This window comes from Scaptodrosophila lebanonensis, unplaced genomic scaffold (genome assembly GCF_003285725.1).
Source record: "Scaptodrosophila lebanonensis strain 11010-0011.00,11010-0021.00 unplaced genomic scaffold, SlebRS2 tig00000024-arrow-pilon, whole genome shotgun sequence".
In the NCBI taxonomy this organism is placed as follows: domain Eukaryota; kingdom Metazoa; phylum Arthropoda; class Insecta; order Diptera; family Drosophilidae; genus Scaptodrosophila; species Scaptodrosophila lebanonensis.
The window spans coordinates 22,170,440-22,190,229 of NW_022060538.1; the positions used below are offsets into that span (position 1 = coordinate 22,170,440).

The 19,790-nt window shown below is 38.6% G+C and overlaps 1 protein-coding gene across 1 annotated transcript; it reads right to left on the minus strand.

The window, feature by feature from the left end:
* Window positions 1-5,745: 5,745 nt before the first annotated feature.
* On the minus strand, window positions 5,746-19,550 carry LOC115620612 (1-aminocyclopropane-1-carboxylate oxidase-like). Its single transcript, XM_030513929.1, has 6 exons — window positions 19,453-19,550; window positions 16,908-17,167; window positions 7,464-7,579; window positions 6,646-7,398; window positions 6,197-6,381; window positions 5,746-6,124 (listed from the first exon to the last, which is right to left on the minus strand). Exons 2-6 carry the CDS (start codon window positions 16,990-16,992, stop codon window positions 6,055-6,057), a joined length of 1,209 nt encoding a protein of 402 aa, XP_030369789.1. The 5' UTR covers window positions 16,993-17,167; window positions 19,453-19,550; the 3' UTR covers window positions 5,746-6,054.
* Between the last annotated feature and the right edge of the window lie 240 nt (window positions 19,551-19,790).

The window sequence follows — 19,790 nt, forward strand, 5'->3', positions numbered from 1 at the left end:
TTCAAATGATTTCGCATTATATATGTACATGTGTGTGTATTCATATATATATATATGCAATGGCAGATATCTACCTATATGAGTGTGTGCGTGCGTGAGTGTGCGTGTGATTACATATGTACATATGTATGTGTGGTGTGTAAATGTTATTGTAGTTTATATGTATGCCTATGCTCAGCAGCAGGAACAACAACAAACAACAAATAATAAAGAAAGGAACACAAGACAAAACCAAATAAAACCAACAACGCGACAATCCCACAGAACAAAAGAAGCCTTCTAATGCATATAAATGCTCCTACGCATATTCTAATTTTCAAAATTGAGGGGAAGAAATGAAATACAAACATACTGAGTAATTATGCATACATTTTGCATTCAAAAATATGAATATATGCGTGCAATAAATTGTGGCTAACGGCAAATTTCTAAAATTGAATGAAAACCAAATGCAAGTCCTATTTAAAGCGGTTGGTCACTCTGTAGATATAGCATACCTAGTATTGTGTACAAAAGTAGTTGATTAATAAACAACATATACTATATACATGTGTGTGTGTGTACATTGACAAAGAGTAACAAAATCAAATATTTTCAATTTGGCCGAGCATCCAATGATCGTTTGAAACTAATTTGAAACGATGATGGAAAACAAATTGGCTATGTATGTTGTTATAAGAGATTGCTAGTTATTTAAGACATTCTTTCTTTTTTTCGGTTGTTGATATATATTTTCTTTTTCCAAAAACTATCAAAATATGTCGAAAGAGATTAGTTCTTTTTAAATTGTCACTCTTAAGCTTCTGACCACAGACAACTCAAATTTGTCAAATTTGAGAACTAAATAGTAAAACATAGTTTTCCACACCCTTCTAAAATAAAAGATATATTGGTCCAAAAAATTGCGTACAGAACTGAAGTTGTTCCGTTAGAAATGCATGGGCTGGTTAAGGTAGGCAGATATCAAGATAGTATAAAAGTAGTTTAGCGAATAATTTCGTTATTCTTTCTATACATATATGTAGTTTGATGTCAAAAACTTACTAAGGGATAAACTAACAGCATATTCGGAGTATGCGCCAATTTAAAAAGGGTATAATTTCAAATTCCCACTACATTCCTAATCATACAATTTTGTGCCAAATATGTTAAATCAGTTTGTAATAATCATTATAACGTACAGCTGAAGTTGATTTCTTGAAATTACTCCTATTAATGCATCAATATACGTTTTCAACTAATAAACAAATTACGTTACATGTTATAACGATGTGTAATGATGATCTGGCGTTTTTTTTTTCACTTTAAAAATAATTAAATTGCTGCCTAAGTATTCCTTTATTTTACATTTTCTTCATAGAGCAACATTCCATCATCAACCAAAACTTTCATGATTTCAGTTTTGTTTATTTTTGTTGCCAAATAACTTAACTTAAAACTTGTCAGCTCATTATACCCAAGAAATTGAATCAATTTTTCTGCTAGCAACTTTTTCTTGTCCTGAAAACAAAAGCGTATATATACTGCTGATCTTTTCTGTATTGAGCTGGAACAAACATTTTCTGTATTCTTACTTTTAGAAACCAATTTCCACCTCCCAACTGGCTACAGCGATTAAGATAAGCAATTTATTCCTTAATCGAGAAGTATAAAAACATTTCTTCTTTAACAAATCCCACGCTGTTTACATCAATTCTGCCTTAGTTTCAGTAGCTGTGTCAAATCTTGATAAAATGTAATATTAGTGTGGCGGTAGAATTTATCATTAAGATTCACTAAATAATTGGATAAACACATGTCCAGCATTAAATTTATAAATTTACAAATATGTGCTTTTGGTTCTTAACTTACTGAACAAGCAAACTGTACACTACTCGTAGAAATGATGGTCCAATTAAATTTAAAATTTTGACAGTTTCCAACACTGCCCACAAAATACATAGACTTTCGAGTCTCATTACCAAATGTTGATTTTTTAATTATATTTCTAAAAGTTACTTTCGCGGGGATTGCATTCCGTTTGTGCACAATTTTTTAAAACAGCATACTTTTAGGCGTTAGCTATCGGCTTAGCCTCCTAGGCCATGCAAAAAAGAACTAAAGGACAACGTTTATAACAAATTTGAAATATTTCAGAGTTTTTCAATACTTTTGATTTTATGTGAGTTGGAAACTAATTATATATTGAAATTCCCATTCAATGTTTACAATTTAGTTTTAATGAAATAATGTCCTGGTTCTATATTCTTCTTTTTTCTGAATCGTTTTCCACATCTCAGCCTTTATTTATGTTTAACTTAAATACTATCTAAGTAGTTGTGATACCTATTAGTTAGAAAATGTAAATTCTACCATATCCATTGGCCATAAGTCTTTCTAGGCTAAGTGCACCGACATGGATATACTTACAATGAGATTGTAAGCGCCCAAAGCCAGCCGCAATTATCTGAAATGTTAAATACGACACTACATACTTACATACATATACATACATATATACGACTATTAGGAAATACAAAGTTGAAGCAATTAGTTGCTTCTGACGTTGTTTGTTTTGTAATACTTTTTTATTCAATTGCGACCCAAGTACGAGAATACATGAGAGCTTTTTACGCAATGCCCAGACAATCTTGCGATTCGTAAAAAAACAGAAACCAAACAAAAACTACAGTTCGGTTGGCAAAGGCTAGCTCTTAAGTTGGTAGCCAAATTTCAGTGTCCCCGTTGCTCTAATCTTAACAATAATCATTATATAGAACTTAAAGTTATCGAATGCTCTGTCCACATCGGCTCTCGACAGCCGACATACATATAAATCACGACCAAGTTTGCTCAACAAATGCCAAAGCGCTAAAAAAGTTTCGCGTTTGTTTGCCTAAAATATCAAATTGTTGCAAATATACTTATGCTGTATACTATATACATATACATATATATGTACTTGTAGGTATGTATCTATATGGTTTGGTATCTGTGAGCGCTAATGTAAACACTGAGAGAATAAATCGCCTGTTTTTTTTTCGTCGAATCATAGTCATTATTTAAAGCGCGGGCTTAAGAGCTTACCGCGGTGACAAATGCGTCCGAGTGTATGTGTGTGTGTGGGAGTGTGTGTGTGTGTGTGTGTGTGAATGTGTATGTGCGGGTGTGTGTGAGTCAATATTTGTTTGATTTAATTTTATTTGACAACAACTTTTTGACTATTTGTTGCCGTTTTGGGGTCTTTGTTTAAGCTGCGAGACGCACACAAAACGCGTTGTCAACAAGCGCTGATAACAAATAAAATGTGTCTCTAAATATTGTTAACTACTTCTTGCTGTATTAGTCAAGCCAGTTGGCCAGGCACGTGCCCGAAGCGTGAACTTACGAGTGTGGAGTCCCCTATCACTAGCCAATGTGTGTGTCATGTTGTTCAATCGAAAGCTGTATGTTGTTGTAATAGCAGCAGAGGTTTTTGCTAATTTTAGCGAAGAGCATGTGACTTCCAGATATACATACATGCATACAAAAATAATTAAACAATATTGCACAAACACAACGAATTGATGACGGCAGTTGGCACAAGTATAGCGACGAGTCATGAACTCCCATCTGCCTGAGGGGCTAATTGCAGTTCGCTTAATGATAAGCAAATGTGTGCGGCAAAAAAGTTATTGCCAAGAGTTTCAACACGTTATTGAAACGCCCAGACATTGTGTCATGCATCAGCATTTGTTTATGGCATCTAGAACTTTGATAAAAAATGCGACCGAAAAGAATTGCGAAATTCACAGAAACGATGATAAAGCAACGCGATTCTCATAGAAGAACAAATCTTAGTCCGTGGAAAATTTGAATAAGGCATTACAATTAACAGAAATTCTACTTTGATAAAAAATGCGACCGAAAAGAATTGCGAAATTCCCAGAAACGATGATAAAGCAACGCGATTCTCATAGAAGAACAAATCTTAGTCCGTGGAAAATTTGAATAAGGCATTACAATTAACAGAAATACTAAGTATTTTGATAAAAAATGCGACCGAAAAGAATTGCGAAATTCCCAGAAACGATGATAAAGCAACGCGATTCTCATAGAAGAACAAATCTTAGTCCGTGGAAAATTTGAATAAGGCATTACAATTAACAGAAATACTACTTTGATAAAAAATGCGACCGAAAAGAATTGCGAAATTCCCAGAAACGATGATAAAGCAACGCGATTCTCATAGAAGAACAAATCTTAGTCCGTGGAAAATTTGAATAAGGCATTACAATTAACAGAAAGACATCTGTATCTTGAATAATCTCGACGATATCTCACTATACAAATACTGTACCTTATGACTTAAAAGTATATAAGTATGTTTCTCAAGTAAGATTGTATGGCTAGTTGTTGGAGCTTTTAAACAAGTCTCTGTTCCATATTATGCAACTTTACTTGCCATTTTATGATGCAACTCGAACTAAGCTCAAATCGAAACGTGACGAGACAATTGTAAACAATTGCGCTGCTCATAGCCCTATAGAAGAAAAGGAACGTAAGCAGAAGGAAAAACCAGTTGAAATAGAAAACAACAGCGATTCTTATCAACAGCAACAACTGTTCTGCTTAACAATTCTATTCTCTCTCTGCTGCACTTACACTTTTATATTTGTTGCTGTCTACATTGCTGATCAATCGTATTTAGACTTGATTGCTTTGCATTTTAAAACCCAATTCTGCATCAAACTTTATAAAAAGTTTCTCTTCAAATATTATTTGTAAGAGGACATTCGATATTTCATTTAAATATAATTTCGGCTTGAAAAGTGATTCCTCTCCTGCCTATTTAGCTCATTTGACCAAGCACTTTTGCCTACTACTGTCTGTAGATCTTCATTTTCGACTGATTATAATTCATTTGTTGACGTTTATTTATTTATTATTTATTTTATGACTGCCCCTATTGAGTCGGAATTCAACCGTGTGTGTGTGTATGTGTTTGTGTGGGTCCATCGGCTACTTATCTAGGGCTATAATATTTGATATTGATAAATGTCTACAGTAGTGCATGCCTGCGTGTGGATGTGTGTTTGCTATACATTACCCATTCAATGTTTATGTATAGCGTTAGGAAAAGTGTAAAACAAAACGGACCGCTAATATTCGTAAATGTCCAAAAGTTCAAGTGAAACTAAAAACTAGAAGTGTAATCAGATTACAAATACAAATTGTGTGCAATAAACATAAACTAATTGTTAAATGTGTTAGGTGTGTGTGCAAAGCTGAGAAATAATAAAACTATACAAATAAACAAAGAATTTAAGCGATGGAATTTTAAATGCTGGCAAATAGTTACAAAAGTAATTAAAGCGAACATACTATACATGCATACGTATATAGAAATAGTTATAAAAAAAAAACGTAGAGCAAGCAGAGTTGGCAGTGGAGAATAAAAATATATATACTTGTATCTATATAATATATTGTAATAAATGTTATGTAAGGAGCACACTGCTGCGCAATAAAATTGTTCGACGAGAATGCAAAACTCACCGCAAATAGTTGTAGAACATACATATAAATATTCGTAATTACATAACTATTTGATAGCTGTATTGCCATTGCATTGTTTTGGGGAAGAGGACTGCTCGCAGTCAATAGCGTCTATTCTCAGTCAATTGAGGAATTGAGAAATGTTGAAACCTGTTTCATATGTAAGTATAAAGTCGGGCGGCGGAACAACCGCCCCACAACCCTAGCCGCTAAGTAAATGTTAACATGTGCGTTTATCTGTGGAAATTACATTATATATATATATATATATTATATATTTATTATATATTATACAAACATATGTTAGTCAGTATGCGTATGAACTAAAGACGAAATGAAGCAATTACAATCGTATGAAGTAACTAAAATAAAAAGTTCAAAACATCCGATGTGTTTCCTTTTCTTTTCTTTTCTTGTATTTTATTTGATTTGATTTCCCGCAGCCGCAGCGTGTCGCCATTATATAGTAATGGTCGAGGGGGTGAAGGGCGTGAATGGCGTGAATGGCGTTGGCAAACAAACGCGGCTGGAGCATTGTTATTGATTGTTGTTGTTGCTGTACGTGTCTCTGAACTTTTTCTGAATTATCTGATATGCATTGTAGACTCTGAAATGAAAGGGGGGATGGGGAGAAACATTAGCTGTTGTTGAATTGGAACAATCTGAAGGGTCCACTCACTTTTCCTTCGCTACCTTGAAGGACTTCTTGCGCTGCTTCAGACACGTCGAGTTCTGAGCCGTATCGTTCTGGGGCAGATCATTGGGTGATATCATCGTTATATTATCCGGATGACAGAAAAACGCTATAGAGTGACGACCGCGAGCTCTAATGTGCTCCTGTTCGGGCACAACAACGCGATGTTGCTGTGGACGAGAGGGAAGAGATCAAATATTAAAGAATGTGAAATCATACAAATCATTTCTTTTTTTGAATAATAGAAAGGAGGATATGAAGATGTCTTTTTATAATCCAAAGTGGTCCATTACAGACTTATTTTAGGCATGACTTTCTATTACACATTCCACTGTATACCTTTTCAGCTTCAGTGCAATACCTTCGGACTAAATTCCCTCCTGAATAAATACTCGTTTAAACCCTCTTACCTCTTACCCTCTTACTATGCTTACCAAGGCGGGGTAGCGTTCCTGTGTCCATATCGACAATATTTCGCCACAGTTAACCAGTATGGCGCCGGGCAGATGACCCACACGATGCCATTTCTCGCTGCCCGGCAGTTTCACCTCCAGGCCGCCTTCCGAGTCCTGCGCTAGGAGAGTAAATGTGCCATAGTCCACATGGGCGCCACAGCGTATGATGGCGCCATTGGCCAGCTTGTGCTCGGATAGCTCGCCGTCGTTGCCCTTGCCATCGAGCTCGCTGTACTCGTCGCGAGCATTCTGTTCGGGACGAAAGTCTGGCATGTCCGAGACGCAGCGCTGGTAGCTATATTGGCAACGACCCTTGACGAAGTCGTTCTGGCCGGGTTCGTCGTCCACCACGGGTGGATAGTAGAGCATGCGCAGGGTGGTCATGTTGTCGTGGTCGCCGGACAACATGTGTGAGTGCTTTTCGAGGAAGAATGTGTGGGGTATGTCTAGTGAGATGGCGATGGCCTGGAGTATGAAGCTGGCGAGCGCCTTGAAGTCGTTGGCCAGCGTGGATATATGATCGGCAAAGCCCGGCAGCGGCTCCTCCGGCAAATTTTTCGCATTGAGTGTGCAAATGTTGAAGGCATGGCGCAGTTCCGGCGTCTTGCCATCAAAGCGCTCAATGCCGGGACTCACATAGCCGTGGTTGTCGCCGTCGGTGCGTATATAATGTTGCTTAACGTCCGCCGACAGATTCACAAAGTCGTCCAGATGATCCCAGGCGGTTTTCAGCTGCACAATAAACGACTTGTTACGGTTTTTTTTTTCTCAAAATAGGCTGGCATGTGGACACTTACCTTCTCGTCCGATATGCCATGGTTAACCAGCAAGGCCATGCCCTTCTCTGAAAGCGCCTTCCGAAACTGAAGACCCACACGATTCACTACCGACCTGACGGGCACTTCCTCGGTACCTGGCGATCAAAGAGAACATTATACCGTCAATTACAAAAGTAGTTCTTTATTATTGTTAAAAAATCGTGAAAAGCCCCTTTCTGTCCTCACCTACATATCTGGAATACTCTTATGAAAAATCTGTTGCTGGACTCATAAAGAGCTGAGAGATTAGTTTATATCCTAGTTCTCTCCTAATGCATATATTTTCAGTCCTCATCTTGGATGATAAACATAATATTTCACAATTTCTTTATGAGTTTTCAGTCTCTGTTCTCGGAAGCTGCGACTATAAACAGCAATTATTTGGCGTATAGCCAAATTTTGAGCCCTGACTGTTAATCTATTGTGGTTGAATTGTTTGTGGACAAAGAAGGGAAACTCTATCGGAAATTCCACTCGGGCTGGCCTTTGTTTTGGCGCCGAGTTCTGGGTAAAAATGCCACAAATAGCAATGCCATAAAACGCTCAAAGTCGCGCGCGCTTTATGGCATGCAATCGTTTTATATACGAGCGCTATAATATCTGATACCCGTTTTCGAAATCGCACGTTAGACCAGGCCGTGTTCTAGCAAATCCACTTGCCAATTACACAACCCGCGGCATGTGATTTGCCAATAATTACAATTAGTAATTAAAGTTTTGCAGCGGCAAGTAAAAAAGGCAGCGACAAAACTAAAGGCAAAGGCAACGGCAACGGCAAAAGGCGACTAAGTACTGAGCGATTGATATAAATGCATTTGGCGAGCGTTAAAGGCGAACACATAAAATTCAATAACCACCATAACCGCAATAAATCCAATAAAGGTGAATGCAATCAATTTCAATGCAACGACGGCATTTGTCATTGCAAATGGCAGCGCCGATGACAATGACTCGAAATTGCAGCCGGCGGAAAATTATATAGAAATACCCTCGCGGATAGCAGACAGGAGACAGGAGACTGCAGACAGCAGACAGCAGTTTAAAGCAAAGCAAAGCAGAGACGAAGTTGGTCGACAAAGTGGGAGCATGGGGGGGCCAGGGTTGTGAGGAAAAAACCAAAACATTCACCACAATGTTGTGGCCAAAAGGGGGCGGACCGATGGGTGTTGACGGCCGACGGTCGACGGAAGTCAGCCGTGAAGTCAGCAATGTGTGGCGGTTTGTCACTTAAGTGGCACAGAAGTGTCCGACAGATCTGATTAACTGCATGCTAGGGTGGTTGCTATTGCCTTTTTAAAAACTTGGAAAAAAAAGAAAGTACAGAGATATGCCTTTGCTTTTTTTAAAACCTGAAAACTTGAAAACTTTGAATATATTATGATTGAACTGAAGCTTTTGTTTAATTATAAACTAAGAGAAAAGCAATTTATTTGCAAAGTACTTGCTTGCGCAGTTTCGTGAACTTGGAACATACCTATATAGTTTCTGGGAAAATCGAAAAAAAAAAAAAATGACAGACTTGAGCTAAGACGGCAAGCTTTGGACTTCAGGCGGCCAGACTTGGTATTTCGTTCATTGACCTCTGCAGAGCAATTGCCTTCCCTGATAGTATCACCTGCAACAGTTCTTTGTCCTGGAGTGTTCACGTATTGAAGGCTGCAGGAAACACTTATGGCTTACTCAGACAACTTTCGTTGACTCGGCAATTCTTGCCCATAGATATCAGACTATTAATCGCTAATAAGTTTTAGCGATAATGTAAAGAGGGGGAGAGCACATAACCAGTTTGGCACACAGCATTTACCATATGAAGTTTAGAACATGGGTAGATTCCAGAAACTTAATTGTGATGCATGAAATTATAAATACCAGAGAACCGGGCTATTTATTTGAAAAACTACGTTTTAGTGCATCCTCAAGAACCAATAATATAAACAGTATACGATACAAGCTTGGCTGTTCTGAACGGCAGTTCTTTACAAGTATTCATGCTATTCGCCTGTGGAATCAGCTACCTCAATATTTAAAGAAAATTAGTAGTGCTTCGCAATTCAGGGAAAAATTAGATTTGTTCTTAAAAATAAGTAACAAACAACATAAAATAGTCTATTAGATTTAACTTCAATTTTATAAAATAGGTTAAGCAGGTTAATCACACCGTCTTAGATTTGTTTAAAAATTGTATGTTTCTATAGACTAGTGCATTATTTTATAAGAATTTATTTCTTGTTGCACTTGGAAATAATAATAATAATAGTTGAGTCAATATTATTCAGATTTTTATGGGACAGTCACATATATACTCAAACTCATCGCCTTTTAAAAGTGAACATTCCCATATTTAATATTTAGCGGCACTCAATAGTTGAGAGAATTTTGCTTATCAACAAATGCGGACCACCCTTCTGCAGTTGGCCAAGCTTAAACATCTATATATATATGGGTGTGTGTGTGTTTTTTTTTTTTTATTCTTTAATATGAATTAAGTAAGGGTGTGTGTGTGTAACGGATGTGCTTCGCAGTGGCTACGCTTCGTGCCTTCAGACATATCCACATGCCGCTGCAGGTGAGCCAAAGTAATTTAAAATTGGCTCTTAACTTATTCACTCCACACACACACACACACACACACACACACACACACACACACACATGCAGATAATCGTATCGGAGCGTATATAATGAAGCTTTAGCTGGAATTGTAATCGAAATGGTCGCACGCCGTGACGCAGTTTTGTTGCGAATCGTGGTTGATAGTGGCTGATAAGTACGGAAATACGCTAATAACAATTATGCGTGTAGTCGCCCTTATCGGCATTGCTGTTGGTGGAAAGGGTGGGACTCTGATTTGGCAATCCGAAAAGTTGTCGTCATGCAACCAACGTCTGATTAGAAGTGGTATTAAATACGAAGAGTACTTATTCTAATCAGAGGCTGCATGACGACAACTTTTTGTTGTGCCTCAAACGATTCCCACAAAGCGCTCTCAGTCATCGCAATTACTCTCGCCGGGGGCTATTTGTGTTTGGCGAACGTCTCGAAAGGTCAGCCAGCTGTGGCAATGGCCGCAAATTTTAGAGAATTCAATTGAAGCTGACGATGATGCCGGCACAGCACAGTGCGTCCAAATCATAATCTAGCCGGACAAAAGCTCAACTGTTTCTTTGCGATCTTCTCTTATCGTTTCAAACGGCCGTCCCCAATTCCAAAATATTTTATTATTATAATTAAACCTAATTTGCGTCTCTGGTTTCATAGACTGACTCCAAAAGCGTTACTTCTGCAGTCACTCTGATATGAATAGAACTTTGTGTGAAATACTTTCCAAATATTAGCATAATACCTACGAAATAAAACATAATAGATACAAGTTTATTACTATTTATATTATAGTCGAGTAGTTTATATTCGATTTTTCAATGAAGAAAAGCACCATACAGAGAATTTTAGTGGATTGTTGAGCATTTCTCGCACTACCCCTCTGCCTATTCGCATTTAAAACAATCTGTCAAACGAAATAACTGATGCCACCAATGTTTTTTATGGGACTATCACATTTTCATATCACTTTCGGAAATGGATATGTTTGCGGCTCAAAACAATAGCAAATAGATATTTATATTTGTTTTCTCTGTGTCGGTTTACTCGTCACGGTGCATAAAAAAGAAGCCGCGCAGCAAAAAATGAGTAAATAGTCGTGCCAGCCCCGCTATCAAATACCCCGCACCCACGATTACGTATTGGTAGAGTTCCGTGTCCCTACACTGATAAAAAAGTTGCATTGTTCAGATGAATATTTTCATATTAAATTTAATGTTCTACTATTTCATATTCAAATCAAATACAAACATCGTAGATTTTACTAAAAACATATTCAATAATAATATGAATATTATTCAAAACAAAGTTTAAAACTTAGGTATTAAAAAAACAAATAATTAAATTTACTATATTCCGTAGTAAATTATAATATTTTTCTCAACTTTAAGTTGGAGTTTCTTGTAGTCGATTTAAATATACTAGAAATATATTAAATTTCACTTGGCTAGAATACAAAGTGTAAGCGATTGATATACAGATATGGTCGTTAGGTATGTGTCAAGTAAGTGTTATTCAATCAGATGCTCCTCACTTTTAATGTTAATATTGATCCAAATTAATATTGATCCTTACTTAAAAGGCATAAAAAAACTTCAAGATAATTAATTCGTAATAACAAAAAACATTTAAAATTACTCTCTAATAATAAATGGTTCTATAGAAAAAGAAATTGTATATACAGAAATAAAATATGCATCATGGAAATGTTAATATTGAAAAGAGTTAAAAAATCAGTAGTGTAGACAAAAAAGTGGAAAAAATATTTTATAATTGTAAAAAAATAAACCTTTGGCGTGAATCAAACTCACGTCTCCACATCATCACTTGTGATTTAATATCGTCACACTTTAAATTTAATATTTTAATATTAAATTTTTAAATTTAAGTGTGCACACTTTATATTTACTAAAACACACGATGGTAAAAATAGTTAGTGTAAATATTGAAATTTCCGTGGTTTTCATCTCTGTAGATGTTGTGGTTCAAAAGTTTTCTCAACTCATACGGATGTGAAACTGAAATGTAAATTAGAAAGCATTCTACAGACTCTTGCATTTCATTTGTTGATCTCAATAATATTCGCAAAATTCGAAACAGATGACAGTTCGTTGAGGCCATGGAGGAAATGTGGTTGCAGGATTTCGGTTTTGCTTGCACGCCCACTGTGCCGCAGCAGGTCGTCTTTCAATTTCAATTAAAGTGTTTATTAGAGACGCCGTATCTTTATTGTATTGTTTGCATGCATCTCAATTAGAGGACTCGCATTGGCTTTTATTCAAACACACTCGCATACCCATAGTTTGTGATCCAGTTTCCATTTCTCGCATTTCTGCCAAAAGCGTCGCGGCCGCTTTTCAATTTGAGGCAATTTTTTGTTTTGTCGCGCAACTGGTGTGCGCTTACTAGTCGCTAATTTATCTATATTGAGGCTAATTAATTGAGTCAGTATTGTATTGCTCAGATCGCTGCTAGTATAGTAGAAATACTCATCATCATCATCGTCGTCGGCGTAGTCATCGTTTTGCCTTGCCATCGGAAAATTTTGCGTTTAACTTTTGGCTTTTTTCTGTTTTATTGGGATTTTGTTTTTTTGCAATCGCTACTAAATCGCACATATGTTTATAAATAGATATTTATGGGGTTTTATGCATTTATGGTGCGCCATTAGTTATTGAGTGTGTGTGTATGGGCCGCTATTTGTATTTCTGATATTGGCAATTTTTATGGAAATGCCTATTGAGCGCTGGAATGTGTTGTTTATTTCAGTTTTGTTTAGATTCCTACAATACTTGTTCAATGTTTATTGTGCAATACATGGAAGATAGCCATACTTGTTAGTACAACTTAATGACTGCAATTTAGTTTCGGAATGTAAGTAGTACACTGATTTATTTGCGGATATATAGTATGTAGTTTGTTGGCAATCCATCAGAATTTGCCAATTAATTCGAATTAGCAGCCGTCAATCTAATTACGCACATTTATTGAAAAGTTGGCACTGAAATTCATGGAAAAGATGCACAAAAATGCAACTTGCATGCCTCAAATAAAAAGCTAACCCTGCACTAATCGAACAAGTTATTTGTCATTACTGAATCATGAAATGTAAATTGTATCTCGAATAGTGTTTTCCTCACACCGCAGAAATTCGTTCGCTTTGGAAACGCGACAGACTCTTCTAAATCGTCGTCAGCAGTGAAATGTTTTCAATTCTGCATGAATATAATAAAATAAAATGAAATGTTTATATCGAAAAGTTCTATATTTACCGTCCGACTATAAATGCTGGCACGTGTTGGATTTATTGGCTTTCAAATACGCACAAGATAAAAAATTGAAAACATGCCTACATGGTTAGAGTAGCAGTCCATTGAAAACGGGTTCAGCAGCTTATCAAAACAAACATTTGGAACCATAACCATTGTCATAACATTCAATTATGATAACAGCAGTCCAAAATAAATATGCACATTAAATGCGAAATCAGCATGACGAGCGGCGACATAAACATTTCCATCCAAACTAGGATTTCGGGTGGATTAAGGTATGTATCAAAATAATTTCTCCAACCAGTATCAGCCGAGTAGTGATATAAAACAATTGTAATAAGGCGCACTTTTCTGATTCGGACATCCCAGATTGAAGACTATATATAACGACTGGCAGTCAACTTGATTGAATATTTTAAACGCTTTCGGTGAAAGCTTTTTCGTGTTTCTCAATTAGAAATTAACCATTCGCGAACGGAAGTAGACTTCTCATCTTTGCTACGCAATTCCCAAACTGTCGCCCATTTCACAATGTTTCTCTATTTACGTCCTGCTTTCACAATTCATCTTTCATTCGCAATGGACGATTTCAGCTCAATTATGGGAGGTGTGAACAATTACGCCAATTGGCCTACAAGTTGTGTCCATAATGGAATTATTTGGGCACAGCAATGAATTCGGGGCCCAGAAGTGAACTCTGCCGTGGAAGTCAAGACCAATTAGATTGTCCCGCTAATATGGCTGAGGTAAGTGGCGAACAGAAGCAGGGAGAGTCGAGTCGTGGTTAATGCTCAGCTGGTTAGTTGGCTGGTTTCGAAAACGATTTCGGCTCAAGCCCAATCCAAGCCGCTGAACAGGTTGAAGCTGGTTATAATCGGTGTTCGCACTGCCGTCTTCGTCATTGTTGTTATTGTTATTGTTGTCAATGTTTTGTTGCCCTCTTGTTGGCGACTTCATGCCGTACGTATCAATTAGGCTGACCGATGCCTCTCGAAAAGCTCATGAAGACTGGCATGGGGCAAGAGGAGTGGCTGTGGAGAGTCTTCAAATGCGTCACGACGGCAACGTAGCTGCTGACGCAAAGATCTCGTTACAAGATTGTCAGATTTGTAGTAAACAAGAGAGAAAAAATAACAACACAACAACAGTGCTCAGCCCCACCTCCTTTCCAAGTGCAGTTTATCAGACTACAATGAGTCCGAGTGGCCTCAGAGTAAAAACAAAAACAAACACAAACACAAAAATAAAAAACAGACTGAGAAACAAGTTTTCTGAGACAAGCGATATTAATAAATGTAAAAAAAAATAAAATGTGCGCGTTTCAATTGGATTTCCATTTCCGCACTTAGCGCCTGCGATTCCAATTGTTGGCTGGCATTGGACAGTCGGACGTGGCTGGGCATAGCAAGCAGAGTGGTTCAAGAACCTCTCCGAATCAATTGAAGTTCCGTTGGCACAATTGCCGCGCGCACTTATTTCTCTTCTTATAGCTAAACAGTGGAATGTTTTGCCCCATTGGGGGTCATTGGCTCGCATGTGGAAATGAGCACAACACAGGAAGGTCACGTGTTGACTCCAAGGACGGTTGACAGGTAAATACGCCCTCGACCTCGACCAGCAGATAAGCCGATAATATTAAGTGTGTAATATTTACATAGAGAGCTGTAATTGTGTCAGCCGTCAGCTGAGACTATGACGAAAAAGATTCCACAACTACCCATGGAAATTTTGTAACACATTGCTGTTGATATTCTCCAAAGACGACAACGTAGAGGCGAACAAAGGCATTACTTTTATACAATGAACCTCAAATACCTATTACTGATTATGAGATATCATGATATATGTACCTATTTGTGGCTTGAAGCAACTGAATCGAACTGACAAATAGCGCTCTATTTTTAACACCTTTTGGAGAATTATGTGTCTGTTTGCATTTCCGCACATCACCGAAATTGTATGACTCATTCATTATATTCACTGATGGTATCAAGGCTGAAAGTGTTTGAGTTTTTCGTGGAAAGTGGAACATAATCACTCAATTTCCTTACAAGTCGGAAGCCGTGTGACAGTTTTTGACTGAACGGCTTTAATGCTTTGTTTACTGTTGACATATTCATCATATTTCGGTTGTGTCTTATTTAAGAATTGAACTTGGGACCCACAGTTTATTATGCGAAGGCATTCGCTATATCGAAGAGTATGAACCCTTTTCCAAAGGCGCTAATTAATTCTCTGTAGAATTCGAGAATCAAACAGGCAGCACATAATTGTAGAGTATATTTTGTTAACATCAATTAATAACCAAATATAATCAAACAATCATTAAGGAGTCACTCACACAATTTGTTAACTTGTGTGCTTTGGAGGTCATAGACCATCCATCAGAAAAATTGGTTTATCGGTTTCGTTGACTCCCCTCAACCAGTAGGTCGTGCAATCAATAACCAATTAGAGAAACCTGTACAATACCTCTATAATAGGTGTATCTCACTGACAGCTGATCCGCAGTAGACATATTACTGCACCTAACAGTTTTGTATTCCCCATTGCTTTCCCACTTGGGTGCATTATCAAGTGGCCAGGTGTCTCAGTCCCAGTCTTTGTGTCTGTGTCTGTGTTTGGCTCAGGTAATTCACTGCGACGTAGAATAATTTTAATTTGTGTACAAACATCCACTATTAAGTAACCGCAATTAACACAATACAACAAAACTTGAATAACTGCATGGCGCAGACAAAACGCAAACAAAACAAAACACTGCCTTGGCTGATGACTTGACTGATGACTCACAGAAGTTGGTTAATTGGGCGCCAAGTGGTGAGTGGAAAATCTTTGAACAGAAACAGAAAGACTGAGCTGTTGCCAACTGAGGCAAAGCCACTCTGAAGAGATATTGTATCTGGAAGATACACTTTCTATTCTTCAATGGAAGGTTTATTCGGGCAACCTTATCTCTGTCGAACTATTTGCTGAACTTCCTTTTGAAATTCAACATTTCAGCGTATCTGAATTCTACGGCTCTTCAATGTGTATTAACTAGCTATACATACTGAACTGTATTCGCTACAGATCAGAAGGTTGGTTGATTATGACTCATAACTAGTACTGTATCAGGTATAGTTAAACGATTTCAACAATACGATTCCTCTTTATGTGTTTGGCAAAATATTATAACCATTTCAACTGTTGATCAATGATGATGAGTTGTTTCACGATTGGGTAATGGATTATAGGCAAGTTACTTATGTATGTTATCAGAAATTAAGTACTTTGTTAGATTCTTTGAAGCGTATTCTTACAGAAATTGATAAAGAGCTATCCAATTAGGAAGTTCACGACTGTTGCAGAAGCTCATTACAGTTTAATAGAACTGATTTATTAGCAAGAGAGAGGACTTTCTTTTGCAGTTAGGTCTTCTTCCTAGTGATTTGATTTCGCTCTTCAAGTCTAATATTCTTGGGTTTATCTCAATCCTCTCTTTATCTCCCGCACTATTTGAAATTCCAGTCACGCTTTTAGGAGCGTAATTATTTGTGTTTCTGCCACTTACCACAATGCGCCAAATCGATGATGGGCACCAGGCTGCGAGACAGGAGGGTGTCCAGTTTGTCGTCGTTTGATTTTGTTTTCAACATCTTGCTGGCGTGTGTCTTGCCTTTGTTTACAGTTCTTTGGTTGGGATTTTGATTTACTCGTCGCACTTGACGCGCTTATCACACTTCTCACTGCCACGAGTTGGGTGGAGGGGGGTAACGGTATCGGGAGTCGCGACCGAATGCACTTTCGACTGCCAATCGACGACTACTGCAACTAATTCGAATGATCAGAATTCAATTGCTCAGCTATTGGGGTCTGTTGGTGCTCTGCATCTGTTGTTGCTATTGGGGGCTCTGTTCCTCTCTGGGAATTCTTGGGGCATGCACAACTTATGGCTAAGCGGTTAAGCGGCTAAGCGAAAAACGAAAACAAAATCGGTCTGTTTTGTTGTGGCTTCTGATTTTTGCAGCGGCAATCAATTAAAGCCTTCAAGTGGCAGGCAGTCAGCCAAAATGGCCAAAGCCAATCGAACGCAAATCGAGAGGCTGATGACGTATGAACATGGGCGCCGCGGGCAGCGGGGGTGCTGAGAGAGGGCGCGTGTCGGCCGTTTCCTTTCCTATTATTATTTTTATTAACACACACACGCGCGTTCAATTATTTCTTTCTATGTATCTATTGAGGAACGTTGCGAGCGGCGCGAGCGTCTTGGATAGACTGAGGAGCAGTTGAACGAGCGTTGGCGCTTCTTCCACGTTCTGCTTTCGCTTATCGCACCTGCTTGGCGATACGTCGAGACGTCGACGGCGACTGCGACAGAGAAGGGAGATTTCCCATGGGAAATTTTTATACGCTGGCCGTTCAGTTTTTTGTATTTATTTTTATTTTTATTTTGCACGCATCTCTGCCTAACACAAACACACAGAAATAGTATGCATGTGTGTGTGTGTGTGTGTGTTGTATGCATGTAAATGTATTTTTGTCAAAATATTTGATTTTGATATTTGTGCTTGTGTTTGTTTTTGTATTTTTTGTCGCGCATTCCTGCACTCGTGCGCAAGTACGAGCACGATGGGGTTTGTGCGTCGCAATTAGATAAAAGTTAATCAAATCAAAATTGTGATAACTAAATTAGCACTTGTTGCTTGTCAGCCTGCACCTGGCCACCTCTAAGGTACATACATACAAGTACGTATGTATGTATGTACATACATATATGTGTAAAACTTATAAATTTGTTAAGCAAGTATGCATACATATGTAAGTATGTATATCAAATTGTTTTTATGTATTTATAGTATAGCTAGAGTTGAGTAAGTGCAAGACTATACTACACATGCGTATGCATACATATGTGTGTATGTATGTGTGTGCATATGTATGAGCCATGGGCGATGTCGTCGACGTCGTCATTGGTAGTGCGGTTGTTGTTTTAGTTTCTGCTACTGTTGTTCTATTTGTTGTTGGAGACGTCGCTGTTGTCGTCTACAGGTAATTGTTGTAGTTGTGCCATCCCTGTTTGTGGTTGCTGTTAACAGCTGCCGTTGCCCTCACTGCCTGACATGCAGATACATACACATATACACATACATACGCTTTGTGTGTGTGTGTTTTGGCTACGCTTTGCTCTTCACATTCGCAAAGATACAGACGATTTTGTTGTGCGAGCAAACTACAAGTTTCTGTAGCAGCAGGCCAGATGTATCTCTCAGATCTCGTTTAACGGCACACCTGAGTCTGAATCTGAAGCTGACGCGGAGGCTGCAAGGCGCTTCACCCCTTAGCGATCACGGTCACAGCTGTGCCGAGCGAAGAGTTGAGGAAGGGAGCGGACCGGACCGGAGAGTTGTGGTGCGGGGCTGGCAAAGCCGAGCTCGGCAACAGCAGCAGCGCGTGTGCCTTTGGGTTTTGTTTTGATAACTGCGAACGCGATGCGAGGCGAAGTCGTTGCCAGGCAGTGGCATTGATGGTGATGATGATGATGATGGCGCAGACGAGCATATAAGCAAGCAAACAAATGTACACAATCACACAGACACACATGCACATGCACATGCACAGGAAATACCCGATGAGTGGAAAAACTGCTGACGCTATCTGAGTCGCTGGCGGGGAATTTGCAGCCACTTTGGAGGCAACACGACTGCAAGCCAAGTTGGAGAGGGCGGTTGCTCGATCGCGGGCAGGCAGTGCACATGAGTAAGCGTTTGTCAGTTAATACCCGCAAGTGTATGTATACATACATACATATGTAAATGAAACTCGCTTTCTTTTTTCGCACACATGGCAGACAGCAGCAGAGCTGAAGCTGTCTATGTATGTGTGTATGCATGTAGATTTCGCTTTTTAATAGCATACTAACAACGTCATCAAAATGGCCAACATAGCAACCACCTACTTAAGCGAATCTTCCGCCCTGTTATTGTACACTTTTCAACATTTTGAGACGCACTCGCGAATTTAACCTAAATACGATAAATATACATATGCACACACACACAAGCACACCCATGAGCCAGAAACAATAGCAACAACAACACCGCTATCACAACACTTACAACAAAACAAACGCTAACGACAGCAACAACGACTACCGAGTGTAAACGGCGATCAGACAGAGCCACGCGTCTGCACCTCACAGCATTTTCGCCAACACTGCGCTATTGCCAACACCAACACCACCACCACCACCGCCGCCGCCAATGAGAAGAGAGAACCGGCAAGAGTGCAGCGGCAACTTTAGGTTTGAGAAGCCGCTGAACACAGCGCGAGCGCGCCCGCCAACTGAACACAGCTCGAGATCTGAATTCGCCGCGTTCCCTTTGAGTCGAATTTTGAGTACGACCTCGAAGTGGGGCGCTCGAGCCTCGAGTGAAGATCGAGTTGATCAAATAAA

Bases quoted from the DNA above. Each gene is read 5' to 3' on its own strand.
- LOC115620612 (XM_030513929.1), bottom strand. From the start codon at position 16,992: ATGTTGAAAACAAAATCAAACGACGACAAACTGGACACCCTCCTGTCT. The intron at 7,580-16,907 runs GTAAGTGGCAGA...TTTGATCGCCAG, and splicing joins CATCGATTTGGCGCATTGTG to GTACCGAGGAAGTGCCCGTC. The intron at 7,399-7,463 runs GTAAGTGTCCAC...TTTATTGTGCAG, and splicing joins ATGGCATATCGGACGAGAAG to CTGAAAACCGCCTGGGATCA.